Source organism: Eucalyptus grandis, chromosome 7 (assembly GCF_016545825.1).
Source record: "Eucalyptus grandis isolate ANBG69807.140 chromosome 7, ASM1654582v1, whole genome shotgun sequence".
Taxonomy (NCBI): domain Eukaryota; kingdom Viridiplantae; phylum Streptophyta; class Magnoliopsida; order Myrtales; family Myrtaceae; genus Eucalyptus; species Eucalyptus grandis.
Genome location: NC_052618.1, coordinates 19,330,723 through 19,346,572, shown reverse-complemented (window position 1 = coordinate 19,346,572; position 15,850 = coordinate 19,330,723). Strand labels below are relative to the sequence as shown.

General features: G+C 37.5%; 1 protein-coding gene and 1 non-coding gene across 2 annotated transcripts; both read left to right on the top strand.

Annotated features, from left to right (window-relative positions):
• The first annotated feature begins 9,362 nt into the window (after positions 1 to 9,362).
• LOC120296517 lies at positions 9,363 to 9,524 on the top strand. Its single transcript, XR_005553468.1, has one exon. It is a non-coding gene; the product is annotated as a U1 spliceosomal RNA (small nuclear RNA).
• Positions 9,525 to 12,663: 3,139 nt separating this feature from the next.
• LOC120296424 (5'-3' exoribonuclease 4-like) lies at positions 12,664 to 15,079 on the top strand. Its single transcript, XM_039318389.1, has 5 exons — positions 12,664 to 12,912; positions 13,082 to 13,159; positions 13,668 to 13,754; positions 14,044 to 14,122; positions 14,959 to 15,079. The coding sequence occupies exons 1-4, from the start codon at positions 12,871 to 12,873 to the stop codon at positions 14,116 to 14,118; spliced, it is 282 nt and encodes a 93-aa protein (XP_039174323.1). The 5' UTR covers positions 12,664 to 12,870; the 3' UTR covers positions 14,119 to 14,122; positions 14,959 to 15,079.
• The last annotated feature ends 771 nt before the right edge of the window (positions 15,080 to 15,850 follow it).

The following is a 15,850-nucleotide window of genomic DNA, read 5'->3' as shown; positions in this document are numbered from 1 at the left end:
TATTGACGGGGTCATTTCATTGGTCAGATTTTCAGGTTCTTTGTGTGAAAGATTTGTATGTCTTTTTTCTTTTTCTTTTTTGGAGGGAGGGTTTGAATTTCTATGGAAGCTTGTGAATTTTTTTGCATTTAGTCTTTTTTTCATCAATAAAAATTTCACATGTTCGACTCGACACCTTCAAGTAAAACCGCCTTGTTCGTGTAAACTTTTATTATGATTAAACTAGTTGCGTACCTTCAAGGTGTCAAGTCAAACATTTGACATCTTTATTAATGAAAAAAAAGACTAAATGCAAAAGTATCCACATGCTTCCACAGAAATTTAGACCTCCCTAAAAAAAGAACAAGAAAAAAGACATACGAATCTTTCACGCAATGAACCTAAAAATCTGACCCAATGAAATGACCCCCATCTGTACCGACCATACAATGACTGCAACTCCCTCTTTTACATGAGTAAATGTGATCTTTTTGTCCTCTGTTTCTCCTTCCTTGCTTAGTAGGACCATAGGCATAAAAATGTGACCGTGGATAATATTAAGGCCATGCACATCACAGAGTAAACCTTATCCATGCACGACTTTTGGATGGGATGTTAATTAGACTGAACACAATAACCATCATTGATAGGAGATAACACCCAATGTTACAGCCATTGAAGGATTCGAACTCCGAATGATTCTTATGAGAAAAAATAGCTTGTCCTATATGATTGGAGGTCTTGGAAAAAGTCCCCTTGGGGGATGCGTAAACAATTGAGCAGATGTGGTTATCATTAGGAGGCAAACGGCGATAGGATTAGTCCCCTACAAGGTTTTGATGGGTTGCTCGTTGGATATGTGAATGGGCCAGGAGGCAACCCCATGAACATCGACGCTCTTGACGTTGCATTGTGAATCCAGATTCTCAATATCACATCTATTAATTCATATGGAAATAATCAATTTTTGTTCTCGATTTCTATACGATTAACTTGATCACAAGACCTTAATTTGGATCATCCAAATGGGGAGATTCTTTGATATCTTTAAATAATTTACATAGATGTGCACATTTCGCATCTAGCTTTTAGAGATTAAAAATGCGAATAATAAAATGAAAAATGGTGTGGCATAGGTGCATTCCATCATCGATTGTCATATGTTTAAAGGTCAAAAGAAAACCGTATGTAGCTCAAATGGGACTTGATAAATCATAACTAGTTGGTAACTTAATGGAAGAGAACTAGTAAGTCACACAAATAAAAATTCATAAATTGGAATTGAAGACATTTATAGTAGAAACAAATAAAAGTTGCTGAATGATAATTTAGAAAAAAAAATTAAATGAACATAAGCTGGTTTGCACAATTCAGTTCTAAAACCCATTTGCCGGTACAAATCTAAATTTATTTAAGCTATATTGATATGACAACTTCGTTATCAATTTATTGGAATGATGGGTTGTGAAATTTTGACAACAGCAAGAGTGAGAGGTGTAATCTTTTGATATGTTGTGATGTACAAATCAGATGTTTATCGGCAAAAAAACCAAGTAGAGGTCACATATTTGTGACCAATTCAAAATATTTAATCTGCTAGCTTTTTACCACAAAAATGAAAGAATGAAGCTTATGTTCATTTAATTTTTTTAGATGACAAATTTTAAACAAATTGATCAGGTTGAATATAGTGATTAAACAAAGTACTTTCAAAGAATGGGAAAAAGCTAATTGAATACATTCATTTTAATGATGTTTGTACCATTTATCAATTTGATACACCATAAATTCAATCATTCAATCATGAATGCATTAACTAGATAATTTAATTAAATGTAATCACAACTAATATTCAACACTCCATATCTCCCGATTAACTAATTATTGGTCACATTAATGATCCAAGTATGACTCATAAATTCAATCATTCAATCATGAATGCATTAACTTTATAATCTGTATTACAGAGCATTATTTCAAATATTTATTTGTAACTATTAGAAGTCTTTATTATGGGCATTAACTTTGTAACTCTTATAAATATTTAATTTGACAATTACTTTTCAAACTATTTTAGAGCATTAATTAGTCATTTAAATCTGAAACCGTTTCAAATAATTAAATTGCCCATTTATTCCTAAACCATTTAATGTAACCGTTAAGTTCTGAAACCGTTTCAGAACTTAATGTGATTGTTACATCTTTAAAATGTTCCAGATCTTTAATTTAGCCATTAAGTTTGAAACTGTTTCAAATTAGTTTGTTTACTATACATCTAAAATTCATTTCCTTTCATAAATTTACATCAATTGATATTGTGTAGATTGAACCAATATGGTAAATTTGTAGAGAATAATGCTATGCTAAATTTTAAATAATTTATTTACTTTAAAAAAAGTTTAGTTTTTTTGGGGGCGACGACGGTAAAGGCTGAGTCACCGAGCCCTGGCTGGGGGCCAGTGGCCCCAACCGACCAGCAACCAGGGCTTGCGTGCCCTCACCCAGCCTACCCAAAGGCCACCGCTCGCTGGGGGGTCACCCCTGGCTGCCAGCCCCAGCCAAGTCTCGGTAGCCTTGGCCAACACTCCCCTACCTTCTCGCCTTCCCAGTGACACCATCGTTGCTGCTACTACCTCCCTCCTCCTCCACCCCCCTCTCATTTTTTTTAAATTAATTAATTAAAATTTAATTTAATTAATTATTTTATTAAGATTTGAATTATATCAAAACGACGTCGTTTTTGCGTGTGGTTTGCTAAGTCAGTCTTCTGGCGAGCCACATAAGTGAAAAAATTAATACAAAAATGCCACGTGGGATTTCCGGCGAAGTTCGTCGGATGTGGCACTCAAGTGTCTCATTTTTCATAAAAAGTGGCACTTAAGTGTTACTTTCGTAAGTTTTGACACTTAAGTGATTATTTGTGCCAACTTTTGGCACTTGAAGGGTTCTTTTGCCCCTGAAGATCAATAAAGAGTTGTGGTAGTCGACCATAATAGCATTCATTTGATAAGTAGTTGATCGTAATATTAGAGTCGACAATGAACTTGTAAATAGACAACTAGGTAGTCGATAGACAACCATAGAATGCAGTAATTAGTCCATTAAATCGATGACTCTGATGCAAAATCAACACTTGAACTTGAATCCATTGAGTCAAAGTGTAGTTGAAATCAATCTTTGCTTGTAGGAATAAGGATCAATTGAAGAGTTCAAGGTTGAGCTTGAGAATTGATTGATAGAGCTCAATGCTTTCACATCAAACTCCTAGGGTGTTGAAGATTTGCCTCAAATCTTTTATGGCTTCATATCCAAGATTGAAAGTAGTCAATTAGCCACAATTATCCTTACCGGAGGAACTTTATTTTGACAAATTTCCACAACGGCCTCTCCAACCAACTAGATAATACATCATCTTCATATAAATAAATATCTTCAAGGCGTGCTCAAAAGCTAAAAATATGTCAAATATTATTTGCTAATGATTAATACTTCGAGAGAGAATACTTTGGGGCATACAAAATGAAAGTGGCAAGTAATATAACTAGCCATTATAATCATCCCCTCTCCATCTATAAACTCAGCTGCTTCAATTAATTAATTTGGAGATTCACATCTATAATATCATAGTTGCATGATGGGATATGGATGACCAACATTTCTCCTTCGTTTGTTCTATGATCTAGTCTTGCTCCTTGGATTAGACTTTATATGGTATATGTCTTGCTGAGTCTCTTTAAGTTCCAAGTCAATCTTCTCAATTTCTTAAATGGTGATAACCTTTTGGTTTGGACACTTCACTTGTAGATGCCCATTGCCGTGGAGCTTGATGCACTAGCTATTTTTACCATTTGATTATTTTTGGAGCTCTTTAACGAGCTGAGCTTCTATTTGGAAGTGTTCTCAACCTAATTTGAATAAATGCCCTCAAAGAAGGATGCACCATTAATGAAAGGCTTAGTTGAAAAGTCTTGCCACCCTTCAATCATTTCTTTAGGAGGGTGAGCACTCTTTCCATACGGTCACGTGTTCCATTGTGTGCTTGCTCCGAAGTCAATTCTCTTGGAACTTGATAAGACATTTCCTTTTCTTTTTTTTTTTGTTTTTAAATGGAAGTATGAGGTGGGATGAGAGATGAGTAATAAAAGGAATCACTCAAGATGAGTTCAACCTTGAGCTCTGATGCCTAATTGATGCGGTTGAGGGATGAATGTATTTTGAATGATTAATGGATGATGTAGGGTATAAGAAGGCTCTATTAGGATCACCAAAAGGGCTTAAAGGAAATACCACCAACCAAGGATAAAGATCGAGATTGACAAAGTTCATCACCAAGGATAAAGAATTTCAGAATATGAGAAACTTACCATCAAGGCTTAAAGGAAACCACCAACTGAGAATAAAAGGCTTCTTGGTTCAACACTAATGAAGAGCCCACCTGAAAGGATAAAGAAGCTAAGGATATATATTTACTCATACATAAGGAAAATCTCATGTATTCTCAATATTCAAATCCTGTCTTACAATTTAGATAACACATCTATTGATATTGCTAAACAAAAGAGAAGAATCTTTGAACTCCCGAAAACAGAATAGGCTCTTTGGGAATTCACCAAATTATGACTCTGAAGAATCACCACAATAAAAACTCATAAAATCTATTAAATAATAGACTCAATAACTATGATTAAATGCATTTAACTAACCATTAGATGTATCGAAACTTTATAAGACTCTCTACATTGGTGCACCAACCTTGGAAGTCGAATGAACACCCTTGAAGATCAACAAACAACTATGAAAGTCAAACGGAATAGCCTTCGATTGATAGGTAGTTGATGGACAATCATAAAGTCAACAATTGGTTCATTGAATTGACAACCCTCTTGCAAAATCGACATCTTCAACTTGAACCTATCAACTTAATGTGTAGCTGAAATCGGTCTTTGCTTGTCGTAACCAGGATCAATCGAAGAGTTCAGAACTAAGCTTGGGAATTGATCGGTAGAACCCGATATTCATGCATCGCAGTGTCTCCACACCAAGTAAATTCTATTTAATTTGGTCTAGTCATGATCAGGAAAGTGATTTAGAGATAAAATCCGGAGAGCAATATTATGCAGAGATCTCAAGAATTCGGCCACAAAAGGAATGAGGAAGGGATATTCAAGGGACATATACTCACCGATGAGCAGAATATGATGAGCCAAAATATTCACATGCTTGAATAAAAAAAGAGAGAGAGAAAGAAAAGAAGAGCTATGTCAGTGGAGGATCTGTCATGCATGTATGTCAGTGGAGGAAAGGAAATAAATGGATGAAAGGAAAGAAAACAGAGAAGGGAGGAAAACTAGTTTGCTAGCTCTACCTTTCCTTGCTGTGAGGCTCGTGATCTCGGCTTGAAAGGAGAGAGGGAATCCGACCAAATGGGGTACTAAAGGTGTGTTTGGTAACATCTGTTCTCAAAAATAATTTCTATTCAGAAATAATTTTTTACATTTTTATTCTCTAGATGAGTTTCTTAATAGAAAAATACATTTGTATTACCCCAAAATTTATATTATTGGAATAGAAAAAGAACAAAGAAGTGTTTGGTACAACTCTCAAATTTTGTTATAACGTAGATATTTGTAGTTTTAAAATAATTTTCTTAGATTTTTCAAATTTTTATGAATTTTTCTTCTTTTTTTTCCTCCTTTAGTTGGTCATGGGGCCTTGGCAATTTCAGCGGTCGGCTAGAGAAAAGGGATGGCGAGGTCGACCTTGCTGGCCTCCGGCAAGCGTTGCCTAGCCACAATGAAGTCGGCTTTGCCTAGCCATGGTGAGGCCAACCTTGTGGTGGGTGGACGAGGCTCGACCTTGCTAGATTTGGGTGAGGTGGAACCTCGCCTAGCCATGGCAAGGCTAACCTCCCCAACCACGACAAGATTGAGCCTCGCCAAGGCGGCGAGGTTAGGCGAGGTCAACCATGGACCACGCTGGCCCTCATCTTCGGCCAATTGCTGGCTCTCATCAATGCTTGATGACCAGCTCAAGAAGGAAGAAGAATGAAGGAAAAAAAAAAAAAAAAAAACAGAAAATGACTTTGTTTTAGAAATTATTATTGGGAGTAAAAATGTAGATTTTGTTAATGTTTTGTTTCTGTTCTAAATTTATTCCTTGATGATTGATTTATTCAGGTGAATAGAAAAATTAGCTGGTAGTTACCAAACGGAATTATGTTCATTTTTTATTTTGGGGAAAAAATAGGGAAAAAAAAAAGGATGGTTACAAAACAGCCCTTAAGTAGTTCTCACCCTTGGCTCTCTCTCTCTCTCTCTCGGAAGTTCACACTATGGCCTCCATCGATTCGAGAATATCCTACCAACTCTTGGTGACCACCAGGCCTCACATCCAGACGTGACCGAGACCGATACTGAAGCGCATCCAGGCATGACCAAGGCCTCACCAGCGTGCAACCGAGCAAGACCAAGCCGTGTACCTCGCATGCAAAAGAGCAAGAACCCCGGCGCAGTCGATCTCATCCTAGAGATCCACTTGGCGGTTCACCAGAGCGGTCCACCATTGACGAGCGAGGCCATCCGTCAGCACAACCGTCCTCGTCCACCATATTACAACAGGAACCTCACATTCATGATCACATCCATGCATTGATCAATCGCTTTCCGCGCCTTAAATCAAGTCTCACGTCCTCATATTACACGTTCCTGACGAGGCGAGTAGTCAGCGCAAGTTGAAGACGAGAAGAAAAACGGCGGAGACTCGGTGATAGAAAAGGAAAGTGGAGATGACGATGGGCATTCGAGATGGTTATGCCTATAATTTTCAATTATCGCTCCCTTCGGGAGATGGTTCGGTCGTCCACTTCCCAATCCAGCTTTTTACAGATAAGTGCAAGTTACTTTGAATTAGGAAAATCCACATAATTAAAAAAGTTGAACTTAAATAATATGTGGGGCTGGTAGGGTATTTTATGAGTTTCTATATAGATGGATCGTTGTATCTGCGTTTCTAGATTGGTAAAAATATAATTTACGCGGCTACGGCTAGTGATTACGTGAAAGATTTTTGCAATCTTTATCTAGACTAGATACAGAAATCCACGTTTTATATTGGAAACCCTCCTTTCAAAGAAAATCTGCTAGAAGCAGAAATAATTTTTGTACGAATTGATTAAGGGCACGTTGCGAAATAGTATTCATAGAAAGAAGTGTCGTCCATCTCTTTCGCCGATTGATGTCTTTCATTCCATAGAAGGCTTCCCAAATATCCGAGGATTGGTTGGTTAGAATGTAGTGGCTGTTGGATCAAAAGGGAGGAAATTTCATCAGATAATTCATAAAACCTTTTAAGTTTCTGTATTCCGTGACACTTCTAACATAAATATTATGACATATACTTGGGATGAAGAGGGTGATATAATAATATAATTATCTTGCGTTTGAATAGCCATTAAATTCACTCATTTTATTACTAATAAACTGAAGTTTCTCCTTAGCCCCAAGAGAAAGAAAGAATTGGAGTGTTTCCTAGAGGAGCAACCAAAGCGGGGGTTTCTCTATACATCTCGCAATCCAACCCAAAGGAGTTCACAACAACGCACTACACCAAAGATCGGCTGCTCAAGAGCGTGATAGCCATCCAATTAAATGATAGGAAATCTCCTTCATCGATTGTATTCTTCTCAAGTTTTTGTGTATTACAATCACTTTAAATAGGGTTATGAAAAAAGCACGTGATTATAACCGATAACAATTAAAAATCAGCTCTTCGATAGATCATAGAAGCCCTCAAAATCCACCGACAATGAATTTTTAACTTATGTCATCATTTGGATATGCAACCACTACTCTCATTTGATCGCTAGCCATTGCTCGTGGGACCAATGACATGAGAAAATATATGATGTGTCGATCACACGGTTGATGTACTGTCAATGGCAAATGGTGCAGCTTCATGTGCACATAGAAGCTCACTCCACCAAGGATAAACATCGCCACGTGAGATAAATGTATTTCTCTATTTGACATGTGCAATCAACTTATGGAGTACCAACACTTTTCATGAACCTTCTTGTTGTGTCCGACATGCTCCAACACACCCCGACATGTGGTCAACGAGTGTCAAAAATTCGACATGTGGTTAACTTTCTCCGAGACGTGATAACAAAATTTCAACACGCATGGGGTCAATTTTGAAAATTTTCGATGCTTGAGGGGTCAAAGTATAAATATAAAAAAAGAAATAAAAAAAGAGGAGGGCTGGTGGCTAGGCACCACTGCCGTGCCACCATTGGAGGGGGTCGGTTACCTCGCCGACCATAGGCGGCTATCATGTTCCCATCCACTTTCGAGCCTTCACGATCCCGTCCTGATATTTTTTCCACGAGATCGTGAGCTTTTGCCCAAACTATTTATGCTTACAGCACATATAGGTGCATTCCATCATCGATGTAGAATATGCACCAAATTCCAAAAGCAGAAGTTATCCTTGACGCCACCTTAATCATGACGATCGTCCATGTTTTACAAGAATGATCTAATGCAAAGGGAATAAAGAGTGAGGATTATCATATTGCATGGACAAATGGGTTAAATGACAAATCTTCGTTCTCAGATTTCAGACGAGTTTAATTGATTTAGGCCTCACTAATTGAATAATTAGTTAAAAAAATTTCCTCACTCTATTTTTAGGTAACACACAGATTTTACTATTAAATTCAATCTTTAATTTTCTTGGAGGTTCTATGTATGAAATCTGAGAATGAACATGGGTGTGGATCTTGAAATGAATAACTTCGGTGTCAAATTTATTGCCTTCACACGGGAATATCGGAAATAGAAAACTATTTTGAATTGATCATGGCTGATATTTAATCAAATGATGGCGTTATTTATGATCGAATGATCGAAAGCATCTCATTAATTAAATGATTACAGCCTAAATGATCATAAATTATTCCGTACCTTAATCTATTTGCCTTTCTAAAGCATATATCATAGCACAAATGATCATAAACTATTCCAGTTGTGCGCTCTATCATTTCAAGTTGTAATGTGTAGGAATTTTCTAATTGATAATCCATGTAATCCAATGTCTGAACGTATATAATAAATAAGAAAATGATGAACTACCAAATAACCCACTTTTCTGCTAGCTTTTTACCCAAAATTATCCTTTCTGTCATATGTTCTTCGCAAGTCCCCTGTTCGCAAGAAACCCCCTTTTGATTCTTCACCCAAATTCTGACCGACTCCTCTATCTCCATCTCCATCTCTCTCTCTCTCTCTCTCTCTCTCTCTCTGTGTTTGTCCCACACAGAGTGTCTACTGAATCGGCGAGTGAGTTTGACCAATGTAAAAGCAAAGGCCTGGGCAATAAGCAAATCACTTACCTGGACGGGGTCAATGGGCTATCAAGAAAGCTCATGGCCTGGGTCTAGTGACCTCCATTGCACTTCGGGAGGGGTGCTAGCCCAAGGTCGGTCCAAGTGGCCGAGCCTACGTCATAATTTGTGGCAGTGGGGCCGGCGTTCGCGCGGCCCCTACCCAATTCCTTAGTCTAAACATAGCCTGTTTCCTTAGTGTGGCATTCTTGTTGAGGTGACCTGAGCCGTGAAAATGGCGCTGTACCAGGTGTTCGAGGATTTCCCTGATGTCTTGAGGGTTCAAGCCTTCGTCGGGGTGGACGATAGGACTGGCCAGAGAGTGTAGGAGAAGGCCGAGTACGTTAGAGATGGGTTACTGAGAAAGTATGCCTATTTGAAGGAGCCTTTGCAGGATTTGAACTTGTACAGTTTCTTGTCCACCTACGTTGTCCCCGCAGGGTGATAAGCACCAATCCTATGGCCTTTCTGGTGGAGCCTTCGAAGGCACATTGAAGTCCGAAAATTTTCGCCTTGCTGCCAAAAGCTAACACGCTGATCTATATTTTCCAACTCATGAAGTTGTCATGTGCGAGAATTAGCTCTCCTATAGTCATGCTCATCGTGATCTAAATGTTACTTCTTCGTGTAAGTATGAAAGGGAACTGCTATCAGCTTTATGCATATGGTTAATTTGATTATAGAACACATGGCAAGTGGAGGAAGTAAAAACAGTAAATCTGAAGTATTAATTGTCACCATTCCCCTTCGCCGAATGCAGAAGGTTATACTTACAATACGATTATGAAAGCTAACACGAAAGTTTACATGGTTGGAAGTAGGGGTGAGCATCGGTCCAGGGTCAGTCTAGATCCAGGGTCAACCCTGGACCGGCCCAACCCTACCGGTTCTGGTCTAGTTTGTTAGGAGATTGGATTGGTCCTTGGTCCTAGAATTCCTAGATCAGCACTATACTGGTTGGTCCTCGGTCCTAGGAGTTCGAGGTCGGTCCAACTCGGACCAACCCGACTATATATATATTTTTTATATAGTGAAAATCTTAAAATTAATAGCGTCAATAACATTAAACAACTTTTTAGTGAGGATTTTAAGTAATTTTACATTATTATTTAATAATTTAGATTTTTAATGTCTTTTATGACGTCAATAGTCATAATTTATGAATGAGTAAAATGTTTTTGTGAGGAGTCTTCACGGCGCCGAAAATGGCATAAATAGCTCCTTACGATATTCTCTTCTAGTAATAGTTCTCTTTTGTTACATTTGTCATCTTAGTCTTCAATTTGCCAAAATCGAAAGAAACAACTTTTCTGTTCGCCACTTAACACTCGTCCACTCGTGCCGCTTGCCACTCGATACTCGCTTGACTTGTTGAACATCACAACAGAGGAAGTTTCGTCAGTTCCATAGTTTCACTTGGCACATATAGAAACATTTTCTTGTTACACTGAGTTTATCAGACACAGACTCGAACCTTTGCAATTTTTTAGTGTAGTTGATGTACTAGACAAATGAGGATTTAAAGCACATTCATGCCTTATTTGATTGTCAAATCCATGATCAATTTATTCAACCAACTTGGATCACACCAGCAGTTACATCGCCCAAGAGGCACCAAGCGATATAGAGAATCGGAGGCTTTCCAACATGAATGTAATAGACTTGCCATTCTGAACAGCTTTTACAAATGGACTTAACCTCTCCCGGTTTAATCAGACCTTTTCCTCATCATCTGCAATCATTCTATACGCAATCCTACAATCAAGGACAAAGGACAAAAGCATTGGCTGTGACTGCAATTCATCAGAACAAATCACATCGCTAAAGAAAATGTTTCATTTACGCAATAATATATAGACCAGAGGTGGGGATTAAATTCATGCTTCTTCCGACAAGTGCCAACCTCCTGGCATCGTGAGGAATCTGTAATTTGACTGGAAATGGACACCACAGTATTCAAATTCCAATTACAAACCTGTCTTTGACACCTGAGAAGGGCTCCATCATTTCGAGCTTCGCAGCGATTCGGGCAACACAACCCTCCACCACACGGTTGAGGTACACCAGGGGCGTCTTGCCAATTATCTGCACCGAAACAGCACTCGATCAGAGTACAGCGCCTTAGCAACTAAATCTACACAAATGGTGCTGAAGGAGATGCAACACTGCTTGCCTCAGTGACATCTTTCGCAATAAGGGACTCCCCTTCCACCGTGTTTCGTCGCCGCACAATGGGAAACAGCCGCTTCTCTCAGCACACACAGCATATTCTTATAAACAAGTTGGTGGGCTACAATTTGCTGAACTCTAATTGCAAATTATTTATCCCGGCAATTTAATCGGAACAAATTAATTACCTAGAATTCGTTGTACTTTTCTAAAATATTTTATATTTAGTCATGAAAATTTTGAGATGTTAGTATTTTCATGGAAATACTGGGGGATTTCGCTGTGATCTCTCTATTTTGTTACATTAATAGCCACGACGAGAAAAAAAAAGAAAGAAAAATAGAAAAGTTTCACCGACAAACTTAGCAAATAAATACAAAGACAAAGAGCATTGCATCATTTGCGGACCAGGCAGGGAGACTCCGGCGAGGGCGGCCGGTTTGATGTCTACATTTATGAGAAATGAATGACTTAGAAAATATTTTATTCTAAAAATAATCACTTATATCACACGAAATAATTAGTTAATAAAAAATATTTATATTATCAAAAACAATTTATACTATTTTCTTGGACGATGAAAATATTTTATATTTATTTATTTTTATAAAGAATACAAACGATCATACAAATTATATATTTTTTTATGAAATAAATGCACTCTAAAATCACATCTCTTATATCCCGTCCAGTTTAGACACTAGTGGTCTAGAGTTCACGAGTTTTGCAACGAATGACTATTGTCCTCGCTCACCAGCAATGACTAGTAAAAGTTCGAATAGTTTCAGATATCTTTATCATTGTATCCAAATTGAACATTAATTAAATTAGGAGGAACAATGAGGCCATGAGAATAAGCATTTTGCATGGATAAGTTCTCGTCTATTTAGGCGCGTAAAATAAATCTGACTCTATCCATAATATTTTATAATACAAAAAAAAAAAAAAAGAAAAAGAAACGCTCTACATAATTTAAAATAAGATCTTTTTGATTGAGTTTGATTTTGAAACACCATTAGAGATACACACACTCACTTATGATTGGCTACAAATTAAATTATCTTTTCCATTATTCTAGCTAACCGGGATTCTCAAAGATTATAATGCTAATTTAAAACTTCTCGAACCATCTCACATCCTCTCTCTCTCTCCTTTCTCTCTCTACATCTCCGAGTTGACTCGCCGGAGCACGGCCGCGCCATGGGAGTCCCCGCCTTCTACCGGTGGCTCGCCGATCGGTACCCGAGCTCGATCGCCGACGTCGTCGAGGACGAGCCGGCCGATCGACCCCTCAAGGCCCAAACCCTAACGGAATAAAGTTCGACAACCTGTACCGCGACATGAACGGGATCATCCATCCGTGCTTTCACCCCGACGGCATGGTACGTGCGTGCGTGCGTGTGTTCCTTCCAGGTCCTTTGATCAGATCACTGTTATGCGTGGCAGCAATCGCGATTTCATGCTAACCTGATGGTCTTGCTTGGGTTTATTCTGTGTGCTCACTAATTATGCGGACTTAGAATGCTCATTGTGCATCTTTCTGTTCTTCAGGGTGCTATCAATTTACTGGTGATGGTTTATAGGAGGGGGTTCACTGCCATGGGAGGTTACCTTACTGAAGCAGGCGAGGTAGTTTCATTATGCATCCTTTGATATACAGTTTCCAGTTGGTAATGTTGTGGTTGGATGATGAAATCGTGGGTTGGTTGCACTAATACTAGTTGTTCGGGTTACGTGTTCTTGTTTGTTGAAGAGTTTATTTCTTCTTTAGGATGTGGTTTCCACAAGGCTTTTCTAGTTATTTTTAGCTGCCATAACTATTTTCTGTCAGTATGTTTTTGGAAAGACATTTTCTATTTTGCTTTTTTTTTCTTATATTTTTGTTTTAACTCTTGCGAATTTAATTTATTTCAGTGTACACCTCAAATCAGTTGCTATATGCAGAGTCTATTTTTTCATATATACATATATTTTATATGTGTGTGTGTGTGTGTGTGTGTATTTAAGGTTTTGGTAGAAAATCCAACAAATCCTAGTTTGTGATGGTTGTGTGAATCCATTAGTCTATTCATTTCTTGTAAAATTTAATGTATTGACAATCTTTGATGAGGAGTTTTAATTTCTTTCTCGTGTCCAGGTCATGTTAGACAGAGTAGAACATTTTATCCACTCTGTTGCTGTCTACGAATATCAAAATTTTCAGAAGCAGGCTCGCATACAGCAGGTAACTTTGGTCATTTACGAATGCTATAAATTCTATCTGTTTGTAAGGCAGCATGTGATGGAGAATTCGAAGAATGATTCAAATTCTTTTCAGTTTCTTTTAGTGTTATTTGTGGAACAAGTGGAGTGGAAATAGATTTTTTATTTATTTATTTTTTAATTCCATTGAAAATAGTCGTTCAGGACTCATAATCAATTAAAGCATGCGACACTTTTAGTACAGACTAGTGAGTACAATACATATGCCAGCACTCAGTCCTATTTAACTTTATGCTCAACATTTTCTCTAGGCATTGGAGAATAATGAAGAAATGAGATCTAGATCAAGAAGAGTCATCAGAAGAATTACAAAGTCCAGTTGTTGACAAGGTATGCAAAGAGTTGATTTTCTCCTTTACTTGTGTGGTAATTGAATATCTTCTGTTTTGCACTTTCAGTTGATCAAAGGCAATTGATATGGGGCAAGTCATAGTTTCTGTAATCAATAAAGATGATGCGGTTTTGTTTGGGCGGGGACTATCATTAAGTTTGATTTTGTTCTCTGATTGTAGGTTGGGATTTAATGAAGAGATCAGGTGCACTGAAAAGATGTGCACTTAACAAGTCGAATGAATCAATCTTTAAGTGGCTCCTTTTATATCTTCCTAGCTTTGGTTACTCCGACCTCTCTGTTCAATAGATTCTAGCATTATTTAACTCTTGCGCTGTCTAACTGAAAGCATAGTCTTATATGATGAGTGATGTCTTATGGACTCCAATTTGTACCATACATGAGCTTGAATGGTGTTGACGCTACTCTTTTTGGGGGCCAGAGAATTTTTGCTATGTTCATTTTTTTCTTGTGTCCTTTTCTTTTCTTTTTCTCTTTTTTTTTTTTTTCGCGGGGTGGGGCGGCGCTGAGCAGATGGGAGAAGCTAAGTTTCACACGGTGTACCATTGAACTGAGATTCTTTTTTCTGTATGCTCTCAAGTGAACATTTTATGAGCGAAGATACCATTTTTTAAGCATTCTGAAGAGAATGATCTACCTTTTACATATTTTGAGTAGTCAGATAAATTGAAAAGTTTGACTTTTTGATGTGTTATTTTTGTGGATGAATTATATCTATTGTCAATCTCATTATCAATATCTCAAAGGAAACATGAGAAGCTTTACGAGCTAAATAATCAATTCTTGAGTTTGATACACTATGGTTTGAAATCAGGTTAGATTAAGGGAGCCTGGATACAAGGAAAGGTATTATGCAGAGAAATTTCATGTGTCAACTCCTGAGGAGATAGAGAGAGTTAAGAAGGAAACGGTAATTTTTTTCTTTGTATCTTGAAGCATTCAGTTTACTTACTTTAATATCAGTATTATTTCTCATAATTGTTTTGCTTTTATTTCGTTTCATTTGTCTTGGTAACTTCGTATAGATTTGTTTTACAGTGTTCTGTGCTTACTCTCCTTGATTTTAATTATTGTGATTGTTTGTGGCATTGATTTAGTTTGTTTGGATGGTAAAGCAGTCTTCAGACTCTGAATCTCTTAATAGTAGTTTCTTTACATTTAGATGTCTACTTTTATTGCAAATCTGTGTGGATGTGGAAGTTATGTAGCTTTGAGGAGCGTAACTGTGTTCTTTTTTAAATAGGAAAGACATATCGATAATTCCTTTTTCTGATATGAATCAAGAGGGAAGTTCCTTTTACGTTAATTTTCCATAGGAAGTGTTCCTTTTATGGAGATTGATTTATTTAGGAGTATACCTGATAGTTTTCACAGCCAATGTTTTGCTTGGTGATTTCATGGAAGAAGGATCTGAATAGCATTAAGTCAAACTGCATTTGGACTTCGGATGAGGCTAATTTATTCTTCTGCTTATCTTAGACAATTTTAAGTATGACAGTTAGATATTCTGGAAGAAATGTTTTTTTTTTTGGTAGAAGATATTCCGGAAGAAATGTTGCTATTGGGGCATTAGCTTTTCTTTTTATTGTTGGGTAAAAGGGTATTGGTCAACTAAGCTGGAACATTCTGGCTCCATCATTTGTTCAAAATGGTTTTTGGTGAACTAAGCTGGTACCATCTGAATCCTAATAGAGCAAATAAATGTT